Source organism: Haliotis rubra, unplaced genomic scaffold (genome assembly GCF_003918875.1).
Source record: "Haliotis rubra isolate DU_JTF1 unplaced genomic scaffold, ASM391887v1 Scf230, whole genome shotgun sequence".
In the NCBI taxonomy this organism is placed as follows: Eukaryota; Metazoa; Mollusca; class Gastropoda; order Lepetellida; family Haliotidae; genus Haliotis; species Haliotis rubra.
Window position 1 is genome coordinate 1,066,125 of NW_025766337.1, and position 13,927 is coordinate 1,080,051.

The 13,927-nt window shown below is 37.1% G+C and overlaps 2 protein-coding genes and 1 pseudogene across 2 annotated transcripts in view; 1 reads left to right on the forward strand and 2 right to left on the reverse strand.

The window, feature by feature from the left end:
* Positions 1-11,118, reverse strand: part of LOC124278056 (CST complex subunit STN1-like) — a 65,925-nt gene extending 54,807 nt beyond the window's left edge. The window contains exon 1 of the mRNA XM_046713803.1: positions 11,024-11,118. The gene's annotated coding sequence lies outside the window, so the exon portion shown is untranslated. The remainder of the gene's footprint in view (positions 1-11,023) is intronic.
* LOC124278055 (ATP-dependent DNA helicase Q-like 2) lies at positions 653-4,792 on the forward strand. The gene is given in 6 exon segments (XM_046713802.1): positions 653-977; positions 1,856-2,103; positions 2,106-2,143; positions 2,811-2,997; positions 3,324-3,696; positions 3,699-4,792. Coding segments are annotated over 6 exon segments (1,419 nt in total). The 5' UTR covers positions 653-670; the 3' UTR covers positions 3,965-4,792.
* On the reverse strand, positions 4,285-12,316 carry LOC124278083 (annotated as a pseudogene).
* Between the last annotated feature and the right edge of the window lie 1,611 nt (positions 12,317-13,927).

Genomic DNA, 13,927 nt, shown 5'->3' on the forward strand with positions numbered 1-13,927 from the left:
TAACTCGATCATGAAATTGATAAAAATGCAGACCACATGTGAAAGTCATCCATTTTGAATTTGTTTAAAAATGCCTTTGTCACTTGAAAAAAATTATTTTAAGGTATGATTTATTAAGTATATACTTTTTTCTTTAAAATACGAAAGTTTCATTAGTGTAATAAGACATTTTCCCCACAAAATCAAATTTTCAAAAACATATTTTATCATAACAAAACTATTAAACCAAGTCTAGCTCTAAATATAGTTATTACACATCTGCCATTTACCACAGCCTGTAGTGCACATACTATTTCCCATCTTTGTAGAAGGGATTTGCTTCAAATCAACGTAAACTGAGGCAACCCTCATGACCTTGGTTTCAGCCCACACTGACTGAGGTCGGGCATTCGTAACTACTCGCCTCTTTCCGTGACCTGCAAGAAGACTCGTACCCCTATCGTACGCCATGTTTGCCAAGAATCGTGTCAAACCAATCAAATCGCGCGTAGTAACACGTGAAAAGGCATCAAATAGTTTCTTTGCGATTATCGGTTTTCATTATTATTTCAGTGATTAAAAAATTATTTTGTGACGTATATTTGTTAACGGCATAAGAAACCTACTTACAGTGATTTTTGGGATGTAATATAAATTAATTAGCGTATGACATTGTTGATGTATTCGAAGCATGGCTATACCGCCAAACTTTGAGACTTCGCTAAACTATGCAAAGCACAAATTAAACATTAACTTTGAGCTAAAGGATCAGCAACTTTCAACATTAAGACATCTTTACGAAGGGAATGACTGTATAGCTGTTTTGCCTACGGGATATGGCAAAAGTGTTATATTTCAACTTTTACCATGGCTGCTGCAAAAGGATCTGTCAGTTCCAGGGATGATCATCGTTGTGTGTCCACTTAATTCCTTGATGCAGGACCAGGTTATGTCATTGTGTGACCGAGGGATCAAAGCCTGTTTCCTTAATTCACAAGGTACGTGTTTTTTTAATTTTATTTAGATGGTAAATTACCATTCAGACTGTTACCTCCACCTGATGATTGTGCTTAGACTTAGCATGTTTTCATAATAAACACTTTCCCATCCATACCGAGTAGATCTATAGATCTATTCTAGCACCATGACATTTTTGTTAATTCAGATGAATAAGACCTCCAACCAAAACAATGATATCTGTAATATGCAATTTACTAAAGTTTCTCAAACAATTATGTACTCCTACCCTTTCAGATGAGGTAGAAGACAATGAGCCATGGCTACAAATATTTAGACACATTAAGAATCTTATTAACATGTAAGTTAACATTGATCTACAGTATGTCTTTAAAGGTTCAGTAAAAAGAGAACCCCATGTTTAGTCAATATAAAATGACAGCTTTTCATCATCTCAGTCTTTAGTCAACATGGTCAAATTGTAGTATTACCAATATGGGAAATAATCTGAACTATTTGCACATCAGCTTCTTTGTGCATTTAGAAGGTGAGAATGATCTTAAACATGTTAAAAGATCTAACACATATACTTAAACATGTACTTTTCCAGTGTCAACTTTGGCACTGTCAGCTACTCAGAGAGTAATGAATTTTATTTGTGTGAAAACTATCTGATATATATTGTTGAACTGGAAACTGAAGCTGCTTTCATATCAATTTGGAAAGGAATGAAGCAAGAATTTGGAATCACCATGCAATGTATAAAGAACATGTATGTGAGTCAAATCTGGCTTGTAACTGTATGTATGTAGTTAGTGTTTGTCTTCTAAATACTTCAACATATATACAAGTAATAACATGAAGTAACCAAGCCATTTTACTCTTAAGTATTGACTTGATGATCATACTGTATTCACAGGTACTGCTGGCAAGACATACAAGATGATCTCACGCCAGATTGATGTGGAGACGCTAGAAGAAGAGGACGACAATGATCAAGATGAAGTTGATGCAACTGAAAATGACATTCATGCACCAACTTATGTCAAGATGAAAGAACTGCAGCAGGGACAATTCAACATCATCTATGCTCATCCAGAGACTCTTCTAAACAACAAGACAGTTGGACGTCTACTCAGATCTCCACTTTTCCAAGAAAAAGTCTGCTTGTTGTTGTTGTTGATGAAGTGCACATGATATCCGAATGGTGAGCATGAACATGAAAAATTCAGGCTTGTATCAATCAGGAAGAATTGTATCTTGAGCATGGTCGAAATACAAACCATCACTTGTATATGATACTGAGTTAGCATGTAAAAAATATTTGCTTTATGATTCTAAAGTACATGTGGGGTGGTGGGGTAGCCTAGTGTTAAAGCATTAAGCTACTCATGCTGAACACCGGGTTCGATTCCCAACATGGGTACAGTGTGTGAAGCCAATTTCTGGTGTCCCTGCAGTGATTTTGCTGAAATAGTGCTACACATAGCATAAAATTAAACTCACTCACTTCGTTATTCCAAATGAATTATCTAAACTTCTTTTGTGTGCATTCTATATCAGTATGAGCACTTTTGACTGGCAGTGAATTCTTGGCAGTGGCTGATGTATAGAAGGAAATTGCCTCGAAGGCATCACATATAGTCAATCATATCCTTCAAACATAACCAAGATAATATTTATCTCTGACTGATAAGCAGAAAGATTTAACTTCGAAGTGAACAAACTTTGACCATCTATCATGTAATTATAAATGTCTTGGTAAGTCCCAAAATATTGGTAAAACAATGATTATCCAGACAAACAAATGATACCAAAAGCATTGTATACCATGTTATGGAAATGCGGCTATATGTCCTGTTTCATTTCTACAGGGGGCCAAAATTCAGAACAGCATTCAAAAAATTATCAGAGGTTATCTGCATTTTTCCAAATGCTGCTCATCTGGCACTGACTGCAACTGCTACCCCTCAAGCCATTAAAGAACTTGTTGCAGATCTTCAGATTGTCGACTTTAAGACGATCAGAATAAACCCTGATCGGGTGAACATTTTTCTGGAAGTATGTTTTTTTTCAAAATCATTATACTTGATACTCTGATGGTTATGCCCAGACACCAGTCCCAACATTAATACAATGTATGTAGGGCATGCATTATTTCTGTATGTCATTTTAATATAAGCATGAACATAATGTATGTTTTGGAAGTTATGGAAGAAATATCCAACCATATAGTTAGTTTTTATCTGAACATTACTTGCTTTGATGAAGCATGATTCACCTGAATGTTAGCAACCACATATTATGTGAAAGATTAGTTATACAAAGTTTAGACTATTACAAGTAAGATTGTGTGGTTGTTATATCTGGACCTGATTTTTTTTCAGATTCAAACTCGTCTGCCAAATATCAGGAAACAAGAAAAATTAGACAACCTAATTCAACCACTTGCTGAAGACCTGTGTGATCGTCTGGCTGAGTTCCCTCTTACAGTTGTTTACATCAACAATGATGAGGCACTGGGATATTGCTATCAGTACGTAGCAAGACATCTAAAGGAAAAGGCATACATTCCTAAAGAATCACCAATTCCAGAAAACCGGATTTTTGCTCAGTACCACAAGGCATACACAGATGAAATGAAAACACACATTGTGTCTGAACTGAGGAAATACAAACCAAAAATTAGGTTGGTCCTGGCCACTGTTGCCTTAGGCATGGGTCTGAATGCACCTAGCATCTGACGTGTAATCCATTTTCAACCCCTACAACCCTTGAGAAGTATTTCCAGGAAATAGGTCGGGCAGGACGAGACGGCAAAAAGTCCAGTGCCCAACTATTTTACAACAAGAATGACATTGCAAAGAATCGTGAGGATATGTCAGAGGCAATGATCAAGTACTGCACAAACAGGACCACTTGCTTGAGGTTACAGCTTGTTTCATATTTTGGTTTCGATTCAGTCATGTTTTCGGATAACCCAGCTGATTGTTGTATTAACTGCAGGACAACTAAGACAGGAATGTGAAATTTGTGATTATATAACTTGACTGGGTGTTCTACTACACAGAACGAGTATGGCCTCACAAATGTAATGTAGAGGTACCTGCGGATTCTGTAAAAAGGGGCTGCTTACACTAACCATGCTGACAGTGATGAATCTCCCTGTGAGTTCCGAGTATTGTTCGCAACTACATTTAGAAGGGTGCATTATTATACTTCGTCAGGCGTCCCACGGAACACTTATTTACTGAATAATTGCCTAGACATAATTGGAAGTGACTCAGGATCTGAGATAGAGGACTCGGTGGCTTAAAGTCCATAGGACCCAGCATGAATAACTATCGCTGAATTTGTTCTAACTTTAATATAGTTATCTTTAGCCCATCATTGTCATTATTTTGTGGTATAGGCTTATCAAACTGACTATATACAGAACCAATCATATTACAAATAAGTGTGTCAACAAATGTAAGAGACTAGAAAATATATATTTCCATCATAATGCTCTGTCAAACAATTGATGAATATTTCAATACTATAGTTTTGCATGAAAGTAATTGCAACCAGAGTTTTGTATCACGTTGGAAATTTTCCCAATCTAAGATCCTTTTAGGTGAGGTTATATAAGTACACTGTGCAAAAAAACCTAATCTTGTGCCTTACACTTTACCGGTTTTAATATATATATATACATAAATATGGGGTTGCAATTACTTTCATGACAAATTACATGTCAACCCACAGTAGTATCAATTGTTTTCTCTTAACATATGTACATGTCACATGATCATAATGAATGATGGAGATTGTCTCAAAGTCCAAGAATTAAAATTTTTATACTTATTATGGTTAATTGGCCTTTTCTGTTATCATTTATCATAACTATTTACATTGAAATAACAAACGTTAATCATACAAATATTGTCACCTGTCCTTTAATCCTGACCAATGTGATAACACAGTACAGTCCTTGCCCTGTATATCACCAAAAACTGTATGCACAAAGAATATTTAAGGTTCTAATGTTACACACAGAAAAAGTAAAGCTTGATTTCACTGGCACAGTCACTTGAGCAACATGAATCCTTAAGTGGCTTTACTTTCACAAACTACAAGTTTGAGTGAACCTGTTCACATGGAATCTAAGAATATTGTGTGAACTGTGATAGTGTCTAAGTTTCATTCCCTTATTTAGAGTCAGTTTTCCTCCACGTCATCATCATCAGGCAGAAAGACAACTCCCCTTTTCAGACGGTCCACATTAGTCTGGATGCTGTTTCTCATCTGTTGCACGTTGAAGGAAAATGGGGACTGACTAATTCCTTGGAAACCTTTCAGTTGCCTACCAGGAGTAACTTTCCATGGGTTACTGGCCTGCAGGACAGACAGTATCTCCTTGATGTCATCCGAAGATGATCTCTGTCTGTGACTTGTGTGATAGTCAGCAGATTTTGTCATTGAGACAACGTTATCATTGATGCTTTCAACAACTGGAGCAACTTTGGATATCTTAACAATTGACCTCTCTGTCTTGTTGGCACCAAGACCTTTTATCAGACCTTTTAATACCAGGACCTGATTTTCCTTTTGCATATCCGCTGCTTTGTTGTGGCCCTGTCTGCCAGTGGGATTCACAAATGATGCAGCACGTACTCTCATAGCCATGCGGGAGGACAGCATGATCTCAGTTTTCAGAATATAGTCAATACACTCCGACATGTATTTTGACAGAGCGGAGTGTGAGTAGAAATATGGTATCATGAACTTCAGAGTGATGTTGTTCAAGTACATGTTGCCTTCTGAGATAGCATCTTGATGAACAAGGATGACAAAGTACCAGTTCATGAAGTTAACCACATAATTGTGGAGATCATCTTCCATTAACACATCTTTGTTGATAAGAACTGGGGTTGTTAAACCTGGGAGAGGCACAGATACCCCATGCTCAACTTGTGTCAGAGTCGCAGTAAGCACAAAAATATTCCCCGGAGCACCAACTCGGACTTGTATTTGGTTGTTAACCACCCGGAACAGTCAACTTTGTCTTAGTCTGCCCCACTGTGACTGTCAAGTTGCACGTTCCTGCTTCAGATTTCTAGGGGTAAAAACAACACCGGTTTGAAATATGATATTATCATACACACATGAATAAACAGTACAATTTCAAACAACATTACAGAACCTTTTTACCTTTTACTGTTGAGAAAAACAGAAAAGAGCCTACAATTGAAACATAACGAAACTTATTGTTACCATAACTGTTATTAGCAAAACCTTTGAAATCCTTCCAGCATGTTGTTTCATTGAGAAATACTGTACTTGTGTTGTAAATGAAAATCATAACAGCACTCCATTTCATTAACTGAAATTATGAATTGTAAGGCTTGCACATAATGAAAGAAAAACACAAACCTTTTTCTTGTCCAATGGTGGAATGAACATGGTATCCAAAAGTTGGTCCATGATTCTGTGGAACACTTCCTCCTTCTTCTTGTTGTGCCACAAATTCACCTTTGGTGGGATATCTGGGTGTTTCAATTCATCGCTCAACTCCTTGAGTCCAAACATGTGCTTGGTCAGTTGAAGAAAGTATGACGTGCCTACGACATCTACAAACTGTTCATGTGCCTGAAAAACATACATTTTAGTGTTCAGGTTCATGTCTACTGTTATAGGTGATGAAACATATACTGACTGAGTGAGTTTGGTTTGACGCCGCTTTTAGCAATATTCCAGCAACATCACGGCAGGGGACACCAGAAAATGGGCTTGAAGAACACATTGTGCCCATGTGGGGATTCGAACCTGGGTCTTCGGTGTGACGAGCCAACGCTTTAACCATTAGGCTACCCCACCACCCCGATGAAACATATAAATATAATGTACAGTTTTAGATAGTGATGAGTATACTGGGTGTAATTAGATTTAGCTGGGTTGGGGTGGGAGTTATGTAACTACTAAGAGGTACAGCTTGGGGTTTGATTAATTCAGCTTTGGTCAGTTAATTGAGTGTGGCCAGCCATCTTGTGGGGAGAAGCTCGGTGACTCAATTTTTCTTGAGGACAGGACTTTTTTGCCAGCTGTTTTGTACCTATGATGTTCAACCGTGATAACACTAACTTGCACCCATGACTGTGATACATATGGAAAATGAGAAACTAGGAAATACCGGTATACAGAGTTTTGGAAGGATTTCTATATTACTCTTTTGTAACTATGGTCATTCTTTTGCTACAATGCTAAATTCTATGTAAGTAATCAAATAGAAATACCTTAAACCGCACTTTGACTTTCCCATTAACATTTGATCGTTGAATGACTAATTTCAAATGTCCAAGTGTGCCCTTGTCCATTCCCTTGTCAAGCTTGAGAAACTTCTTGCATAATTTCTGCAAATATTTCCAAAGAAACTTTCATGAAAGTCATTGTAACATAAATCATATCTGCTACTACACTTTGTGTCATAAAGTACAGATTGTAGTACTAATGTTTGGCTGAGTGCCATCCAGGATTCGAACCCAGACCCTTGGAGTAAGGCACCTTATCGCCAGCACACAAAGTCAGCCAACAAAAGCACCAGAATCTGTACTTTACAAGGCAAATTGAATCCCAAATATATGATACATTTAATCACTTTCTAAATGTGTATTCATAAGTCATCAAAATGTTGGATCAATACATATAAGGCACTTACACTCATTTGGCATAGTCGACATTGTTCGAAAGGTTAATTTAGAATGTAAGCACATTCAAGAACCCTTTAGGCTCAATTCACAGGTATTTGGAAGTTATTTTGCATTTGATTCCCACTAACCCCCATAACTGTTGGCTACTTACGAATAAGGGCTACATACTTGTGACAATATTATCCCTACCTCAAGGAAATCTTGAAGGGTGTGGAACATTTCCACAATGACTGGCTCAAGCTGATCAAATCTTGACTGCACAGTATGTGTCCCTTCCCTCAAGGCTTTTGCTCCTTGGAGTCTGACTCTGGTCAGTTGGTCGCCACCAACCGGAACTCGAAGTGTTTCAAGCTCTGAGCCTGAAATGAATTATTAATGTTTGGATACATATCAAAGGAAAATCATGCAACAACAACAAACTCTTATATGTAAGCTTATGAATACAAACATTAGGTAATATTTCATAGCTATATTGACAATGATTTACATAATCCCACAAATGTTATTGTTCTATATATATATTTACGTTTCTTAAGATATATATATATATATATATATATATATATATATATATATATATATATATATATATGCATAGATGCAATGATTAACCAAATCTTTAAGAAACGTGAAACATTTACCTCTGCCTGCTTTGGCATACCACTGGTTGATGTGTTTGGACGTAGGCATCCATTATGTCGATACAGTCCCGAGTATGATGCCTCATTTTTCAAAATAATTGGCAACAAGAAAATTGATGAAGCCTTTGACATCTCGACTTGTCTATCGTGTGGTACATGTGTTGGAAGGAGGCTTTTCATCCAGCTGAATGAACTGACATGCTCCACCAATTTCCTTTGCCAGCAAGATCTTTAAATTTTCTTTATAGTTTCTGATTTCTTCACAAGTTGGCAGGAAATCATCTGCACCCACTGATTCCATGTCTTTCTGAGGAGCTTGGTTTGACAAGAGTGAAGTATCAATCCTGTCTGCGACAAAGTCGGAAGCAAAGAAATGATAGTCTTTACTCTTGTTTGTCATTCGAACATCGTTCGTTGTTACTCTCAGATCTAGATTGTCACCATTTAGCTTCCCATCCAAACCTGTACAAGTCAATTACAGATCAGTTTAAACACACAATTTTTCTTGAAGCAAATCCAAACTTTTCATTCCTGATTATTATTATATCCTGTAACGCATGACAGTACAGATATTTATAACAGTTGTTGCACAACTGGTTACCTTAGAATTTATACATTCACAATGTACATATTGTATTACACAGATTATTTGAACATGAACATGTGTTTCACAAAATCTTTATGCCATGGCATCTAGACCTTTGGGAAGGATTTACTGGCTTACTGCTTGATTCTACAAGTACCTTCACTGAAATTAATTGTCAATATCAAGATAACCTGAAGAAACTGCCTGTATGATGTTATCTTCACAGTGGGCTGCATAACTGTCCAGCAGCTGGTCCTTGGTCTTGTCCGATAATGTCACATGGATCTTGTTCAGAACTGAGAGAAGCTGAAATATTTATCATAAGATTTAGCTTAATCCAAACTTGGGTAATAACACATTTTCCAAAGAGATTGAGGAAACATTATTAAATAACACATAAATATATATATAGGTTAAACAATTTTTACATTATGAAAATAAAGTTATGTATGTACACAAATATGCTTTAATAATTATAAATTTATTAATGAAATAAACATTTATTTACCAATACATGTCAGATACATTTTTAAAAAGATCACTTACTTGATATATCAGGATACCATCTTCAGTTTAGTGGTCAGCCATGCTTGAATTTAAACGAAGAACAGGAAACAAATGAACGAGTAACAAATACTATAAACATATCAAATCTATGGTGGTGTAAACTGTGTAACCAAATATAACAAACAACCCTGATGACTTTATCTCAAATAAACTTTATCAAGGTTATATAAAGTCTGAAAGTATATCTGGCTTATTTGGTAAATTTATTCAGTACATCATGCAAGTCCATACCAAAGATGTTTTGGCGCAGACATTTCCAAAGTGAAGGAAATCATTGTTTTGTTTTCATGAAAAACAACCCCACCATAAATAACAATGAACAGCATGCAGGCATGCATGGAACTTGGAACAGCATTCAATTGAAAGTGGAACAAAACCATTATTTAAATCTATATGTTGATGGTTCATATATTCCAAGGTATTATTATCAATGTCATATTACCATTTCATAATATTCTTTAATGTTCAAATTTAAAAGTGTTTATTGTACATAGATTAGGAAGTTAAATCAGTGGGAAACATCATCTAAATTTCAAGAAATTAAAACAAATTTAAGCTGAATGAATGCTAAAGATTAATAGTAATACGTTAGGATTTTAAATATATATATATATATTTATAAATAACAACATACTAACATCAATTTCAAGTTGTTTTTTTCAAAAGATAAAAAAAAGAAGCTCCTTTAACATGCTTCCAAAGAGCTTGTAAATAAAACCAAACTTAAAATGTTATTTAAATAAAGGTACCATGTTATCTGCATGATATCTGATGGCTGTGGTCGTAAATAGTCTCTGAACAGCTGACACTCTATTGTTATTTGAGTGGAGTATCATACCATAGATGGTAGCAATGGTAGAAATCTTCGAGGAAAGAGTTATCTTGTCACCTAGTGCAGAATGCAGAATGGAAAAGAGAAAAGGGGACACCCTCTGCAGTTCACACACTGCCTCCGAAAATACATCACAGGTGGACAAATACTGAGGGGACTTTGAATAGAGAACGCTCTTTCCTGGTGCACACATCTGAGTCAGTACTTGACACATATGATCAATGTGTGAGGCCCATCCACTTGTATCTGGTTTGGTCTCAATAAGTCTTTCTGCAGACAACTTGTTTTGTCTGTCAGTTTGTTCTGAACCAGATTGGACAGTACACTTTGCATATACATGTTCAAATTTCATAGGGTCATGTTGTGGCTGTGTTGTTGCTGCGTAGAGATGATCGTGCTTAGATATGTCAACACTCTGTGACGAATCATTTCTCTTGTCAGCAGAAGATGTTGTATCCTCCGAAAACAATTTTCTTCTGGATTCCTTTTGGTCTGATTTGTCTGACAGGGATGTGGACTCATCACTAATTCTTAGTTTCTCTACAGAAGAAATCAGTTGACTCGCAACGCTTAACCTTTTAGGTGTGCTTACCTTCGGGGTTCCAATTAGTCTTTTGGGCCGTTGTAGTTGCTCTAGTCCCGATTTGGCATTGCTTATTGCAGTCGCTTGGAAGACAGCAAAGCTTTCGACCTTATTGTGGCACGAACGGCAAATGTAAATATTTTACGAGGTCGAAGTACTAGAGCTGACCCATGAGTGAGTAATTCTTACGACGAGCTGTTAATACATCACGTCATGTATCCACGTCCTAAAGAATACTTCACCTGTAATGTCGACACATTTCAGCGCTTGTCATTCCAATATTCATATTTCCCCCTCACTTCAATGGGAGTGACCTCCCCTTGCATACCGCTAAAATGTCTTCTGATTAAAATGTGCTAAAATGTCGATGGAAGCTGAAAGTGTAATAACCTACTTATAGTTTACTAGACGTGCAATAACCTACTAGGAATGACAACACCATCAATGTTTAATTTGTATTTGTGTTATTTGTTTGTATGACTTAGTTGAACGGATGACTTGTAAACTACTGTTGAAACATAACAATTAATCATCTCTACATTTCCTCAGAATTGTAAGTTCTAAGTTTTGGTGTTACGTTGATGCAATAAAAGTGTATATGTTAATATCTAAGTGAGGGATATCTGAAGTATTGCGGCCATGATTAAGGCTTATATCATATCATTCGTGACCAACTCGTGTTATTCCAGGACAAGCCGAATACCGACTCGTGGAAGGATTTCATATTGGCGTATGAATATCAGAACTATTTCTTTTCCTGTTTGATTCCAATAGAATCACAGAAGCAGATTGTATTGCAGTTTTGTATGTGTATCTAAGTATTTCGTTGAAAGAATTAAACCTTTTTGATACAAATTAGAGAAGGAAAATAAATATTTATTAAACTTATATTTCCAAATGTATATTTCTGAATAGAGTTTGAGAAGCACGCAACGGATTTGTATGATTGACTATGTAAATAAAGCTAAAGAAATTCGGCTACATTTAATGTCAAAACAGATACTCAAAAATTACTTCAAAAATGATTTCTCAAAATGAACATTCGTGTAACCATGCTGCCACACGCCGGGTAGAATTTTAACATGAATACGCTGGAAAAAATATGGAGGACCCCAGAAACGTCAGACTAAAATATCCCCAGATATGTAAAATGTAAGCCCAATGTTAGACATTAAAGTTGAATAGCTATCGTCGCGATATCTAATGATATTTTTTTGTGTAAATATCGGAAAGCACGTGAAAACCTTGTGAAATATAACTGTTATGGTGCTGACTATGGAATGACACACATTCACTCTCTATCCCTATCTCTTTTAAATTTTGTCTTTCACCTGAACAAATCCAATTTTGTGAAATTTGGTAAAGTCAAATCAAATTAATTTTCTTTATTCAGTACTGTACAAGCCACAGGCCCTTTGTACAGAATGTATGGCAACAGTCACAATGTACTAGCTCGTCTTCTGCTGCTGGTAATCGTGTCATTCTGCGACCGTGGTGTAGTGGTTAGAGCGTCCGCCCGGAGAGCGGAAGGTCGCGGGTTCGATCCCCGACCGCGTCATACCAAGAGACGTTAAAATATGGTACTTGTTGGTCCCTGTCTGGCGCTCGGCATTAATGGGTACAACAAGGACTGGGCGGCTCGGAGTCAGTATAATGTGTCTGAGTGGGGTATTCATGCTTCACTGCGGTATGGTATCTCAGTGGGCTAGCACTATAAAACCAGCTTAAGTCTGGGCTAGTACAAGCAGCCGCACATACACATACACGCGCATGCACGTGGTCATATGAGCGAAATATTCTCAAGCACGACGTTAAACCCAATTTCACCTCACCCGTGTCATTCTACCTTTAACAGTTATACCACTGCTCATCTCAACCGACTGTGTTTCATACTGTTGGCGCGTAACATGAACGTGCAACTGAATAAAATTGGGATTTTCATGAAATTCCACTCAGAGTATTGTAAAATAAGTCTGGTGTTTTTGTAACTTGTACACAATGTTTGTGACTTCTCACAATCAAAACACTTTTCAGAATGTTTACGTTGTTCTTTTGGGAAAATGATCGCAAAGCATTAAGTATGTACTTTCTTTTATACTTCAGTCTATTTAACTAAAGAATCATTGGATTGTAAGAACTACGTATTCCTGTGTAAGTTTTCATCTTGGTTTCTCATTAGAATAGTGAACTTCTAAGTCTACTCGTTTATACTGAACATATTGGCACATATGGGATATCGGAATTTGGTAAAAACCATGGCAGGTTTGCAGAAAGCTGACTAACACTGCAGAGAGGCAGGCCCCACACGGCCCTTCCATATCACCTCTACAGCAGGAACAATACTGTCACTGGGAGTGAGTGAGTGTAGCTCTACGCCGCTTTTAGCAATATTCCAGCAATATCACGGTGGGGAACACCAGAAATGGGATTCATACAATGTACCCATGTGGGGACTCGAACCCGGGTCTTCGGCGTGACGAGCGAACGCTTGAACCACTAGGTTACCCCACCGCCCCGCGTCATTAAGACGTACAGGGAAATGCAGGACAGTAGGTGACCCTGTGAAGAGCCACCATCCACTGTTCATGTCTCCGGGTCGACTCCGGCCAGTTGATGCAAGGGGTCCACACCTCAGTGCAGTATTTGGAGGCTGTGGTCAGACTTTTGAAAATAGGCTGACTGTAGTAATGGGTTCCTTAGAACTGAAAACGTTCGTATGTAATGTGCATTATTGTAAGGTATTGCACCTTGTTTAATTCCTCATGTGACGATCAAAACCTGTGAAACAATGAAAATCGTTATTTGTATAAAATATATATAATTGATTTTTTTTATTCTGACGAGATGTCTGACAAATGAGGTTTAATCGGAGGCATTCAATTTTAACGTTTGGGAAACACACATAGTATTATGGGGCATGTCAACCGTGGCAGTATAGTGAGTTTAATATATCTGACAAATGGGTGAGAGCGACTCGATGACCAAACGCCTTTGTTGATGCTCACGACGTCAATCATTGGATTGTCCGATCCAGACAAATATATTTACATATCGCGGTTATATATAACTGCTATAAAGCTGAGTGTTGTGTTT